This window comes from Heptranchias perlo, chromosome 17 (genome assembly GCF_035084215.1).
Source record: "Heptranchias perlo isolate sHepPer1 chromosome 17, sHepPer1.hap1, whole genome shotgun sequence".
Classification (NCBI taxonomy): Eukaryota; Metazoa; Chordata; class Chondrichthyes; order Hexanchiformes; family Hexanchidae; genus Heptranchias; species Heptranchias perlo.
This window is the reverse complement of record NC_090341.1, coordinates 57,928,542-57,943,007: the sequence shown is the minus strand read 5'-3', so window position 1 is coordinate 57,943,007 and position 14,466 is coordinate 57,928,542. Positions and strand designations below refer to the sequence as shown.

Genomic DNA, 14,466 nt, shown 5'->3' with positions numbered 1-14,466 from the left:
TTAAAGGTGCACATTTAAAAACTGATGCGAAATGCAGTGCCTCTGTGGGTACAGGTCCTGGTGGCGTAACCCAATATCTGCTCGAAGAGCAGCACCAGCTACACTGCCTCACTGTGCTATCGGAGGGCAAAGCCTAGCTCTGCACACTGACACTGGTGCTCACACAGACCGCTGCTCAGCCTCACTGACTGCCAGTGAGATTTTTCATGTTACAAGATGGCCAGCTCCACCCTCGGGGTAAATTAAAAGCAGAACACATGGGCTCCTGAATTTTAACCAGTTGATGGTGCTCCAGTTGTGGTTATTAAAAGTGTCGTTTGCCCAGTGCAAAATGTTGAGCTATTGCTTGTTGAGTTACAGTTACCTGTACTACCTGCATCACTGGGAAGCACATACCCCTCACAGCTACACGAGATGTGTGGAGTGACTGGCCTCATCTGTGTCGCTGGCTTCCAGCAGAATCCGAGCCATCGGGAGATTTAATTTTAAACGTTCAGATTAATAACTGTTCCTGTCCATGTGTGATTGATTGTTTTTTACACAAACAGGAGAGCAAGATAGCCTTTGGAACTGTAAAACATTGCTTCATGATAGAGAGGGGTGTATCCAGAGGACAGATTTGTTGCCTGTGTACATTGTATAACAATTTTGAGGAATGTTTGGTCCATATAAAATATTTAACATTGGACTTTTGAAGAGAGCTACAACTTTGATTTGGTTTTATGTAGATGGATTTATTTTCCCAGGGCTGTCACTGACTGGCTTTTAAGGCCCTACTGTATGTAATAACTATTGCAGATGTAATTTTAATTTACTAACAGCCTCTTTCTCTCAGGCTTGTGCCTCATTCATTTCTTACAATTGTTTTCAGAGACTGCAGAAATCTCTCCGAGGACTGTATCAACTGTTTCATCCGTGAGTACAGCCTCTATCGACACTCTGTACACTGGCTCCTCCAACTCACCTGAGCCACAACAGTCCACAGCCACTTCCAGTCCTTCAGAAACCCCTCCACCCCTCCCGACTCGAAGCACTTTTACTGCCCCTAGGTATCCAACCAGCATACCTCTCCACGCTGACACAAGCCCAGCACTTTCGGCTGATGTCCTCAGTCCCAGCTTCCTTCAGCAACCATCTCCCCTCATCGACTTGGATGCTGAAAGTGCGCTCAGTCAAACCCAGAACAAAGAGTCTGCATCATCAGTGTCGCCCTCAGCATCTGCAGTGGATCCAAGCCTGCCCACAGTCTCAGTGCCCAAGACCATTGGAGCTGAGCTCATCGAACTGGTGCGGAAGAATACAAATCTCAGCTATGAGCTGTCGAGGGTGGCGATTGGTGTGATGGTCGGACACATTCAGAGTTCAGTGCCAGCTGTAGTGGACGTCATGGAGCAGATCCTGCTTTCCCTGGTGGAGAGTAAGGTAAGTAACTGGGCACAATCCGCTGTGATGGTTTTCTGTTTCTGTCTGAGCGAATGAGACAAGTCGTTTATTTCGGTACTGGTGTTTAAAAATCTGCCATTCTTTGAAATATGCCTCACGCACTATTCTGTAACACTGCTGCTTTTAACTGGTACTGATACTTTCGCAATATCGTCCCTGATAAAATATTACCTGTATTTTTTATTTCTTACCGATTTCATTGAATTAAAAAAAATACTCTGGTGTCCTGAAGGTTTCACAGCATTAGCGCTCTGCCAGGAGCTGCCTTAAACACACCTTCCGTACTTGTGGACAGTGCTTGTTGGGGATCTGTTACAACCGAGCCCACACGTGGCCGAGCTGTTACAACCGAGCCCACACGTGGCCGAGCTGTTACAACCGAGCCCACACGTGGCCGAGCTGTTACAACCGAGCCCACACGTGGCCGAGCTGTTACAACCGAGCCCACACGTGGCCGAGCTGTTACAACCGAGCCCACACGTGGCCGAGCTGTTACAACCGAGCCCACACGTGGCCGAGCTGTTACAACCGAGCCCACACGTGGCCGAGCTGTTACAACCGAGCCCACACGTGGCCGAGCTGTTACAACCGAGCCCACACGTGGCCGAGCTGTTACAACCGAGCCCACACATTGGAAAGTGGATGCTCAGTCATTGAATATTTTCAAGGCTGAGATCGATTGATTTTTGGACTCTAAGGGAATCAAGGGAAATGGGGATCGGGCGGGAAAGTGGAGTTGAGGTCGAAGATCAGCCATGATCTTATTGAATGGCGGAGCCGTGTGGCCTACTCCTGCTCCTATTTCTTATGTTCTTACATGACCGAGCTGTTACAACCGAGCCTATACATGACCCTACCTGACATCCGCTTTCAGTGACAAGGAACCAGAACCCTAGCTTATTTCTCCACCTCACACATTGTTCATGAAGTTATAGAATCATAGAATGGTTATAGCACGGAAGGAGGCCATCCAGTCCGTTGAGTCCATGCCGGCTGTCTGCAAGAGTAATCCAGCTAGTCATAGAATCATAGAAGTTTATAACATGGAAACAGGCCCTTCGGCCCAACATGTCCATGTCGCCCAGTTTATACCACTAAGCTAGTCCCAATTGCCTGCACTTGGCCCATATCCCTCTATACCCATCTTACCCATGTAACTGTCCAAATTCTTTTTAAAAGACAAAATTGTACCCACCTCTACTACTGCCTCTGCAGCTCGTTCCAGACACTCACCACCCTTTGAGTGAAAAAATTGCCCCTCTGGACCCTTTTGTATCTCTCCCCTCTCACCTTAAATCTATGCCCCCTCGTTATAGACTCCCCTACCTTTGGGAAAAGATTTTGACTATCTACCTTATCTATGCCCCTCATTATTTTATAGACTACTATAAGATCACCCCGAAACCACCTACTCTCCAGGGAAAAAAGTCTCAGTCTATCCAACCTCTCCCTATAAGTCAAACCATCAAGTCCCGGCAGCATCCTAGTAAATCTTTTCTGCACTCTTTCTAGTTTAATAATATCCTTTCTATAATAGGGTGACCAGAACTGTACACAGTATTCCAAGTGTGGCCTTACTAATGTCTTGTACAACTTCAACAAGACATCCCAACTCCTGCATTCAATGTTCTGACCAATGAAACCAAGCATGCTGAATGCCTTCTTCACCACCCTATCCACCTGTGACTCCACTTTCAAGGAGTCCCACTCCCTAAAGCCAATAAATAGGCTGACATTTTCCTGGACAGGGTTGCCCAGTACACAAGCACATACTGACCTCCTGGAGCATCCCCTGCGTAATCTCCAGCTATGCTGTTTATGTACCATGGGCAGATAGAAACACGTGCCCCAGCACGTCAGTCAGCTGGATTGGATGTTGATTGTAGCATTAGCTGCCAGCTGACTCTACCTGCTACACATCCCACTGCCACCACAGCACAGCAACTAAAATCTGCACAACACCCTGACTCGGACCCAGTCTGTTCTACCTGACTGCAACCCCACCCCTGAATGAACACTCTTCTATTCTGTCCTGTGGTGTAGAGGGTACATATGGATTCCTGTGACTGCCCTCTCTTTAGGAAGCTCTCCCTGTGAGGGGGTGCCCCTGTTGATGAGCTCTCCCTGTGAGGGGGTGCCCCTGTTGATGCGCTCTCCCTGTGAGGGGGTGCCCCTGTTGACGAGCTCTCCCTGTGAGGGGGTGCCCCTGTTGATGAGCTCTCCCTGTGAGGGGGTGCCCCTGTTGATGAGCTCTCCCTGTGAGCGGGTGCCCCTGTTCATGTGCTCTCCCTGTGAGGGGGTGCCCCTGTTGATGAGCTCTCCCTGTGAGGGGGTGCCCCTGTTGACGAGCTCTCCCTGTGAGGGGGTGCCCCTGTTGATGTGCTCTCCCTGTGAGGGGGTGCCCCTGTTGATGCGCTCTCCCTGTGAGGGGGTGCCCCTGTTGATGCGCTCTCCCTGTGAGGGGGTGCCCCTGTTGATGCGCTCTCCCTGTGAGGGGGTGCCCCTGTTGATGCGCTCTCCCTGTGAGGGGGTGCCCCTGTTGATGCGCTCTCCCTGTGAGGGGGTGCCCCTGTTGATGCGCTCTCCCTGTGAGGGGGTGCCCCTGTTGATGAGCTCTCCTTGTGAGGAGGTGCCCCTGTTGATGAGCTCTCCCTGTGAGTGGGTGCCCCTGTTGATGTGCTCTCCCTGTGAGGGGGTGCCCCTGTTGATGAGCTCTCCCTGTGAGGGGGTGCCCCTGTTGATGAGCTCTCCCTGTGAGTGGGTGCCCCTGTTGATGTGCTCTCCCTGTGAGGGGGTGCCCCTGTTGATGAGCTCTCCCTGTGAGGGGGTGCCCCTGTTGATGAGCTCTCCCTGTGAGGGGGTGCCCCTGTTGATGAGCTCTCCCTGTGAGGGGGTGCCCCTGTTGATGAGCTCTCCCTGTGAGGGGGTGCCCCTGTTGATGAGCTCTCCCTGTGAGGGGGTGCCCCTGTTGATGAGCTCTCCCTGTGAGGGGGCGCCCCTGTTGATGTGCTCTCCCTGTGAGGGGGTGCCCCTGTTGATGTGCTCTCCCTGTGAGGGGATGCCCCTGTTGACGAGCTCTCCCTGTGAGGGGGTGCCCCTGTTGACGCGCTATCCCTGTGAGGGGGTGCCCCTGTTGATGCGCTCTCCCTATGAGGGGGTGCCCCTGTTGATGAGCTCTCCCTGTGAGGGGGTGCCCCTGTTGATGAGCTCTCCCTGTGAGGGGGTGCCCCTGTTGATGTGCTCTCCCTGTGAGCGGGTGCCCCTGTTGATGAGCTCTCCCTGTGAGCGGGTGCCCCTGTTGATGAGCTCTCCCTGTGAGGGGGTGCCCCTGTTGATGAGCTCTCCCTATGAGGGGGTGCCCCTGTTGATGAGCTCTCCCTGTGAGGGGGTGCCCCTGTTGATGCGCTCTCCCTGTGAGGGGGTGCCCCTGTTGATGTGCTCTCCCTGTGAGGGGGTGCCCCTGTTGACGAGCTCTCCCTGTGAGGGGGTGCCCCTGTTGACGAGCTCTCCCTGTGAGGGGGTGCCCCTGTTGACGAGCTCTCCCTGTGAGGGGGTGCCCCTGCTGATGAGCTCTCCCTGTGAGGGGGTGCCCCTGTTGACGAGCTCTCCCTGTGAGGGGGTGCCCCTGTTGACGAGCTCTCCCTGTGAGGGGGTGCCCCTGTTGACGAGCTCTCCCTGTGAGGGGGTGCCCCTGTTGACGAGCTCTCCCTGTGAGGGGGTGCCCCTGTTGACGAGCTCTCCCTGTGAGGGGGTGCCCCTGTTGACGAGCTCTCCCTGTGAGGGGGTGCCCCTGTTGACGAGCTCTCCCTGTGAGGGGGTGCCCCTGTTGACGAGCTCTCCCTGCGAGGGGGTGCCCCTGTTGACGAGCTCTCCCTGTGAGGGGGTGCCCCTGTTGACGAGCTCTCCCTGTGAGGGGGTGCCCCTGCTGATGAGCTCTCCCTGTGAGGGGGTGCCCCTGTTGACGAGCTCTCCCTGTGAGGGGGTGCCCCTGTTAACGAGCTCTCCCTGTGAGGGGGTGCCCCTGTTGACGAGCTCTCCCTGTGAGGGGGTGCCCCTGTTGACGAGCTCTCCCTGTGAGGGGGTGCCCCTGTTGACGAGCTCTCCCTGTGAGGGGGTTCCCCTGTTGACGAGCTCTCCCTGTGAGGGGGTGCCCCTGTTGACGAGCTCTCCCTGTGAGGGGGTGCCCCTGTTGACGAGCTCTCCCTGTGAGGGGGTGCCCCTGTTGACGAGCTCTCCCTGTGAGGGGGTGCCCCTGTTGACGAGCTCTCCCTGTGAGGGGGTGCCCCTGTTGACGAGCTCTCCCTGTGAGGGGGTGCCCCTGCTGATGAGCTCTCCCTGTGAGGGGGTGCCCCTGTTGACTAGCTCTCCCTGTGAGGGGGTGCCCCTGTTGACGAGCTCTCCCTGTGAGGGGGTGCCCCTGTTGACGAGCTCTCCCTGTGAGGGGGTGCCCCTGTTGACGAGCTCTCCCTGTGAGGGGGTGCCCCTGTTGACGAGCTCTCCCTGTGAGGGGGTGCCCCTGTTGACGAGCTCTCCCTGTGAGGGGGTGCCCCTGTTGACGAGCTCTCCCTGTGAGGGGGTGCCCCTGTTGACGAGCTCTCCCTGTGAGGGGGTGCCCCTGTTGACGAGCTCTCCCTGTGAGGGGGTGCCCCTGTTGACGAGCTCTCCCTGTGAGGGGGTGCCCCTGTTGACGAGCTCTCCCTGTGAGGGGGTGCCCCTGTTGACGAGCTCTCCCTGTGAGGGGGTGCCCCTGTTGACGAGCTCTCCCTGTGAGGGGGTGCCCCTGTTGACGAGCTCTCCCTGTGAGGGGGTGCCCCTGTTGACGAGCTCTCCCTGTGAGGGGGTGCCCCTGTTGACGAGCTCTCCCTGTGAGGGGGTGCCCCTGTTGACGAGCTCTCCCTGTGAGGGGGTGCCCCTGTTGACGAGCTCTCCCTGTGAGGGGGTGCCCCTGTTGACGAGCTCTCCCTGTGAGGGGGTGCCCCTGTTGATGTGCACTCTGATGTACTTTTATAATGTACTTGTCCCCTTGAAGTCACTGAGCTATCATTTCACAGGCTGCCAGTCCTCCATTGCCTGACCGAAATGTCTGGTAAATGTTAACCAGATATTTGAGTATCACAGCTATGCTGACCTGATGTCCACACACTGTAAATGCCTCATCGTCTTATCCTGCTGAGAGGTCACCTTCCCACCCCAGCCCCCATTAATGAACCTGAGCGTAAACAGCCATCATAGTCTGCCCTGTTTCTATTTCCCAGGACCTCAGTTCAGCATTACCCAGGGGACAGGTGTGTCAGGACGAGCAGCGACTTGAAGTAATCTTTGCTGATCTGGCAAGACACAAAAATGATGCACAACAGAGGAGCTGGGCACTGCATGAGGACGAGAGCATCATTTCCTGCTACTTAGAGGAACTACTGGGTATTCTGGTGAGCACAGGATAAGAAAGGTTGCAGGTTATAAACTCTCACTGTTACTGTTTAAATCCCGTGTGTTTGTGTGGGACAGATACCCTGGGAAACAAAACCTTTCTTCTTGCAATCTACACCCCTCAGGATGGTGCCCCTTCTGATGTAATGTCATGTGTCACCCATGTCACCCTTCATCCTCCTGCACAGTATAGAAGGTTTGACTCTTAGTTTGCTGTTCAAGCACTATTTGTCTTGTTTATAAAACAATGTTCATCGACTTCAAGTGCTATCTTGTGTGCAGCAATGCCTTGGGTGCATGTTATCCAAATGCAGCATGAGTACCTTTGAGATCTGTCTCAGTTCCTCAAACTGCATCTCTTGGAAGTACCTTCAGCAGCTTGAAGCAATAATTCACAACAGCATAAGGGTTGGCATGCTGGTCTGAAGCTTCTGCCACTCTCTGGAACATTCTGTTTGGCACTGACTGAGCGATGCGAAGAACTGTTCTCTGGGATACCCGGTGTTTGGGAAAGATGGGGAGTTCAGTTGGAAGGAGGTGTTAATGAGTGGCTGGCATTATGGTGTGAAAGCAACGAAGCTTCCTTCATAAATAACTGGGAACGTTTTCAGAACAAAAAAGACTGGTACAGGAAGGACTGTACTGAGTCGGAACAGGGAAGCTTGAGAAGAACATCGAGGCAGCTGTCGAGAATCATTTAAACTAGACAGGTGGAGGGAGGGTAGCGAGACATTATTGGGGAGAAGGTTGTCAACTGGCGGGTGTGGACACACAAAACCTGAGATGCATATGTGGACTGGAGACCAGGGACAAGCAGGCACCACAGCACTTAAAAGGTGGTCGACCCATATTAAGATATATGAACATGAATGAATGCGAGAGCATTTAAGGGAGAAGAATTTGCAATTATGTAACAACTTTCACAAGCTTAGGACATCCCAAATCGCTTCACAACCAATTAATTAATTTTGAAGTGTAGTCACTGTTGTAATGTAGGAAACGCTGCAGCTAATTTATGCACAGCATGGTCCCACAATCTATTTTAGTGGTATCTGAGGGATAAATGTTGGCCAGGATACCGGGGAGAACAACCTTACTCTTCGAATAGTTCCATGGGATCTTTTACACCCACCTGAGACGGCAGACGGGGCCTCGGTTTAACGTCTCATCTGAAGGATGACACCTCTGACAGTGCAGCACTCCTTCAGTACTGTACTGGAGTGTCAGCTGAGATTTTGTGCTCAAGTCTCTGGAGTGGGAATTGAACCCACAACCTTCTGACTCAGAGGCGAGAGAGTGCTACCACTGAGCCACAGCTGATGCAGTAGTACAAGGAAACATAAATATAAGTCAAGAGGAGAAACTTAATGGATTGAATAAAAGTTTTTAAAATGTAAGTTTAAAAATGCATTGTAAATGTAACGACCAAGAGATTGATAAAGAAAGGGAAAATAGAATGAGAGTAAACGAGCAAGAAACATAAAAACGGACTGTAAAAGCTTCTATAAGTATATAACAAGGAAAAGACTGGTGAAGGCAAATGTGGGTCCCTGACAGACAGAGACAGGAGAATTTATAATGGGGAATAAGGAAACGGCAGAGAAATTAAACAAATACTTTGTGTCTGTCTTCACGGAAGAAGACACAAAAACCGCCCAGAAATACTAGAGAACCAAGGGTCTGGCGAGAATGAGGAACTGAAGGAAATTAGTATTAGTAAAAAAAAAGTACTAGAGTAATTAACTGGAAAGAAAGTCGATAAATCCCAAGGACCTGATGATCCACATCCCAGGGTTTTGAAAGAGGTGGCTATAGAGATAGTGGATGCATTGGTTGTCATCTTCCAAAATTCTATAAATTCTGGAATGGTTCCTGCAGATTGGGGGGTAGTAAATGTAACCCCACTATTTTTGTTTTTGTTATTCGTTCATGGGATGTGGGCGTCGCTGGCAAGGCCAGCATTTATTGCCCTTGAGAAGGTGGTGGTGAGCCGCCTTCTTGAACCGCTGCAGTCCGTGTGGTGAAGGTTCTCCCACAGTGCTGTTAGGAAGGGAGTTCCAGGATTTTGACCCAGTGACGAAGGAACGGCGATATATTTCCAAGTTGGGATGATGTGTGACTTGGAGGGGAACGTGCAGATGGTGATGTTCCCATGTGCCTGCTGCCCTTATCCTCCTAGGTGGTAGAGGTCGCGGGTTTGGGAGGTGCTGTCGAAGAAGCCTTGGTGAGTTGCTGCAGTGCATCCTGTGGATGGTACACACTGCAGCCACAGTGCGCCGGTGGTGAAGGGAGTGAATGTTTAGGGTGGTGGATGGGATGCCAATCAAGCGGACTGCTTTGTCCTGGATAGTGTCGAGCTTCTTGAGTGTTGTTGGAGCTGCACTCATCCAGGCAAGTCAAGAGTATTCCATCACACTCCTGACTTGTGCCTTGTAGATGGTGGAAAGGCTTTGGGGAGTCAGGAGGTGAGTCACTCGCCGCAGCAGACACAGTCTCTGACCTGCTCTTGTAGCCACAGTATTTATGTGGCTGGTCTAGTTAGGTTCCTGGTCAATGGTGACCCCCAGGATGTTGATGGTGGGGGATTCGGCGATGGTAATGCCATTGAATGTCAAGGGGAGGTGGTTAGACTCTCTCTTGTTGGAGATGGTCATTGCCTGGCACTTGTCTGCAGTGAATGTTACTTGCCACTTATCAGTCCAAGTGTGGATGTTATCCAGGTCTTGCTGCATGCGGGCATGGACTGCTTCATTATCTGAGGGGTTGGGAATAGAACTGAACACTGTGCAATCATCAGCGAACATCCCCAATTCTGACCTTATGATGGAGGGAAGGTCATTGATGAATCAGCTGAAGATGGTTGGGCCTAGGACACTGCCCTGAGGAACTCCTGCAGCAATGTCCTGGAGCTGAGATGATTGGCCTCCAACAACCACTACCATCTTCCTTTGTGCTAGGTATGACTCCAGCCACTGGAGAGTTTCCCCCTGATTCCCATTGACTTCAATTTTACTAGGGCTCCTTGGTGCCACACTCGGTCAAATGCTGCCTTAATGTCAAGGGCAGTCACTCTCTTCTCACCTCTGGAATTCAGCTCTTTTGTCCATGTTTGGACCAGGATACGGCTGTAATGAGGTCTGGAGCCGAGCAGTCCTGGCGGAACCCAAACTGAGCATCGGTGAGTAACCGTTTGATAGCACTGTCGACGACACCTTCCATCACTTTGCTGATGATTTAGAGTCGACTGATGGGGCGATAATTGGCAGGATTGGATTTGTCCTGCTTTTTGTGGACAGGACATACCTGGGCAATTTTCCACATTGTCGAATAGATGCCAGTGTTGTAGCTGCAGCAGAACAGTTTGGCTAGAGGCGCGGCTAGTTCTGGAGCACAAGCCTTCAGCACTACAGCCGGGATGTTGTCGGGGCCCATAGCCTTTGCTGTATCCAGTGCACTCAGCCGTTTCTTGATATCACGTGGAGTGAATCGAATTGGCTGAAGACTGGCTTCTGTGATGGTGGGGATATCGGGAGGAGGCCGAGATGGATCGTCCACTCTGCACTTCTGGCTGAAGATGGTTGCAAATGCTTCAGCCTTGTCTTTTCATAGAATCATAGAAAATAGGAGCAAGAGTAGGCCATTCGGCCCTTCAGGCCTGCTCCGCCATTCAAAATGATCACTGCTGATCGTCTAACTCAGTACCCTGTTCCAGCTTTTTCCCCATATCCCTTGATCCCTTTAGCATTAAGAAATATATCTATCTCCTTCTTGAATATATTTAATGACTTGGCCTCCAATGCCTTCTGTGGTAGAGAATTCCACAGGTTCACCACCCTCTGAGTGAAGAAATTTCTCTTCATCTCGGTTCTAAATGGCATACCCCGTATCCTGAGACTGTGACCCCTGGTTATGGATTCCCCATTCATGGGAATATCCTCCCTGCATCTAGTCTGTCTAGTCCTGTTAGAATTTTACGTTTCGATGAGATCACCTCTCATTGATTTTGCACTCACATGCTGGACTCTGCCGTCTTGAGGATGGAGATGTTTGCAGAGCCTCCTCCTCCTGTTAGTTGTTTAACGTTCCACCATCATTCACGACTGGATGTGGCAGGACTGCAGAGTTTTGATCTGATCCGTTGGTTGTGGAATCGCTTAGCTCTGTCTATAGCATGTTGCTTCCACTGTTTAGCATGCATGTAGTCCTGGGTTGTAGCTTCACCAGGGTGGCACCTCATTTTTAGGTGTGCCTGGTGCTGCTCCTGGCATGCTCTTCTACACTCCTCATCGAACCAGAGTTGATCCCCTGGCTTGTTGGTAATGGTAGAGTGAGGAATATGCCGGGCCATGAGATTACAGATTGTGGTGGAATACAATTCCGCTGCTGCTGATGGCCCACAGCGCCTCATGGATGCCCAGTTTTGAGCTGTTAGATCTGTTCTGAATCTATCCCATTTCGCAAGGTGATAGTGCCACACAACACTTTGGATGGTGTCCTCAGTGCGAAGACAGGACTTCGTCTCCACGAAGACTGCGGTGGTCGCTCCTACCAATACGGTCATGGACAAATGCATCTGAGACAGGTAGATTGGTGAGGATGAGGTCAAGTAAGTTTTTCCCTCATGTTGGTTCGCTCACCACCTGCCGCAGGCCCAGTCTGGCAGCTATGTCCTCCAGGACTCGGCCAGCAGTGGTGCTACCGAGCCACTCTTGGTGATGGACATTGAAGTCCCCCACCCAGAGTACATTCTGTGCCCTTGCTATCCTCAGTGCTTCCTCCAAGTTGTGCTCAACATGGAGGAGGACTGATTCATCAGCTGAAGGAGGACGGTAGGTGGTCATCAGCAGGAGGTTTCCTTTCCCGCGTTTGACCTGATGCCATGAGATTTCATGGGGTCCGGAGTCAATGTTGAGGACTCCCAGGGCCACTCCCTCCTGACTGTATATCACTGTACCACCACCTCTGGTTGGTCTGTCCTGCCGGTGGGACAGGACATACCCAGGGATGATGTTGGACGAGTCTGGGACGTTGGCTGAAAGGTATGATTCTGTGAGTATGGCTATGTGAGGCTGTTGCTTGACTAGTCTGTGGGACAGCTCTCCCAATTTTGGCACAAGTCCCCAGATGCTCGTGAGGAGGACTTTCCAGGGTCGACTGAGCTTGATTTGCCTTTGTCGTGTCCGGTGCCTCGTGGTCCGTCTGGTTTTATTCTTATGATTTTTTTTAAGTGAGATTTTACAACTGAGTGGCTTGCTAGGCCATTTCAGAGGGCAATTAAGAATCAACCACATTGCTGTGGGTCTGGAGTCACATATAGGCCAGACCGTGTAAGGACGGCAGGTTTCCTTCCCCAAAGGACATTAGTGAACCAGATGGGTTTTTACAACAATCCGGTAGTTTCATGCCACCATTACTGATGCTCGTTTTTTTTAAATTCCAGCTTTTTTATTTTTAATTAATTGAATTTAAATTCCCCAGCTGCCGTGGCGGGATTTGAGCTTATGACTCCGGGTTATTAGTCCAGGCCTCTGGATTACTAGTTCAGTAACATAACCACTATGCTACCGTACAGTATTTAAGAAAGGAGGGAGAGAGAAAACAGGGAACTACAGACCTGTTAGCCTGACATCAGTAGTAGGGAAAATGCTAGAATCTATTATAAAGGATGTGATAACAGAACACTTAGAAAATAATAATTGGATTTGGCAGAGTCAACATGGATTTATGAAAGGGAAATCCTGTTTGACAAACCTATTGGAGTTCTTTGAGGATGTAACTAGTAGAATAGATAAGGGGGAATGAGTGGATATGGTGTATTTAGATTTTCAGAAGGCTTTTGATAAGATCCCACACAGGAGGTTGGTGTACAAAGTTAGAGCACATGGAATTGGGGGTAATATACTGGCATGGATTGAGAATTGGTTAACAGACAGGAAACAGAGAGTAGGAATAAACGGGTCTTTTTCTGGTTGGCTGACTGTGTCTAGTGGGGTACTGCAGGGATCAGTGCGGTACCCCACTAGACATCTATATCAATGATTTGGATGAGGGGACCAAATGTAATATTTCCAAGTTTGCTGATGACACAAAACTGGGTGGGAATGCGAGTTGTGAGGAGGATGCAAAGAGACTTCAAGGGGATATAGACAGGCTAAGTGAGTGGGCAAGAACATGGCAGATGGAATATAATGTGGAAAAATGTGAAGTTATCCACTTTGGTAGGAAAAACAGAAATGCAGAATATTTTTCATGTGGTAAGATATTGGGAAATGTTGATGTTCAAAGGGACCTGGGTGTCCTTGTACATGAGTCACTGAAAGCTAACATGCAGGTGCAGCAAGCAATTAGGAAGGCAGATGGTATGTTGGCCATTATTACAAGAGGATTTGAATACAGGAATAAAGATGTCTTACTGAAATTATAAAGGGCCTTGGTGAGACCGCACCTGGAGTATTGTGTACAATTTTGATCTCCTTACCTAAGAAAGGATATACTTGCCATAGAGGGAGAGCAACAAAGGTTCACCAGACTGATTCCTGGGATGGCGGGATTGTCATATGAGGAGAGATTGTGAACTTGGCCTGTATTCTCTGGAGTTTAGAAGAATGAGAGGTGATCTCATTGAAACATTCTTACAGGGCTCGATAGGGTAGATGCAAGGAGGATGTTTCCCTGGCTGGGGAGTCTAGAACCAGGGGTCACAGTCTCAGAATAAAGGGTGAGCCATTTAGGACTGAGATGGGGAGAAATTGCTTCTCTGAGCGTGGTGAATCTTTGGAATTCTCTACTCCAGAGGGCTGAGGAGGCTCAGTCATTGAGTGCATTCAAAACAGAGATCGATAGATTTCTGGGTATTAAAGGCATCAAGGGATATGGGGATAGTGCAGGAAAATGGCATTGAGGTAGAAGATCAGGCATGATCTTGTTGAGTGGCGGTGCAGCTTGAGGGGTCGGATGGCCTGCTCCTCCTATTTCTTATGTTCTTCGCTCAGAGGGTAATGAATCTTTGGAATTCTCTACCCCAGAGGGCTAGTCAGCAGGATGCTGAATCAGTGAGTATATTCAAGACTGAGATCGATAGATTTTTGGAATCTAAGGGAATCAAGAAATATTAGGATCGGGTGGGAAAGTGGAGTTGAGGTCGAAGATCAGCCATGATCTGATTGAATGGTGGAGCAGGCTCCAGGGGCCATATGGCCTCCTCCTGCTCCCATTTCTTATGTTCTTAAAATGATAATGGAGAATATAATGGGACTTAAAGTAGACAAATCTCCAGGACCTGATGGTTTCCATCCCAGGTTGTTAAAAGAAACAGGTGAGGAAATTGCACATGCATTAGTCATAATTTTTCAAAGCTCTCTAGATTCGCTTTAGATTTGGATTGGAAAGTTACAGATGTCACTCCATTGTTTAAGAAAGGAGGGAGAGAGAACCCAGGTAATAATGGACCTGTCAGTTTAACATCAATTGTGGGGAAGTTTCCAAAATCTATCATCATGGACAGTGTGATAGGTATGAACTGATCAAAAAGAATCAGCATGGATTTGTAAAGGGTAGGTTATATATGACTAATCTAGTTGAATTTTTTGAGAACAT

General features: G+C 50.3%; 1 protein-coding gene across 1 annotated transcript in view; it reads left to right on the top strand.

Moving 5' to 3' along the window:
* The window catches only part of LOC137334329 (NCK-interacting protein with SH3 domain-like), a 222,808-nt gene that overhangs the window by 140,731 nt on the left and 67,611 nt on the right, over nt 1–14,466 (top strand). Inside the window, exons 5-6 of the mRNA XM_067999025.1 lie at nt 872–1,422; nt 6,699–6,869. Coding sequence (XP_067855126.1) covers nt 872–1,422; nt 6,699–6,869 — 722 coding nt within the window. The remainder of the gene's footprint in view (nt 1–871; nt 1,423–6,698; nt 6,870–14,466) is intronic.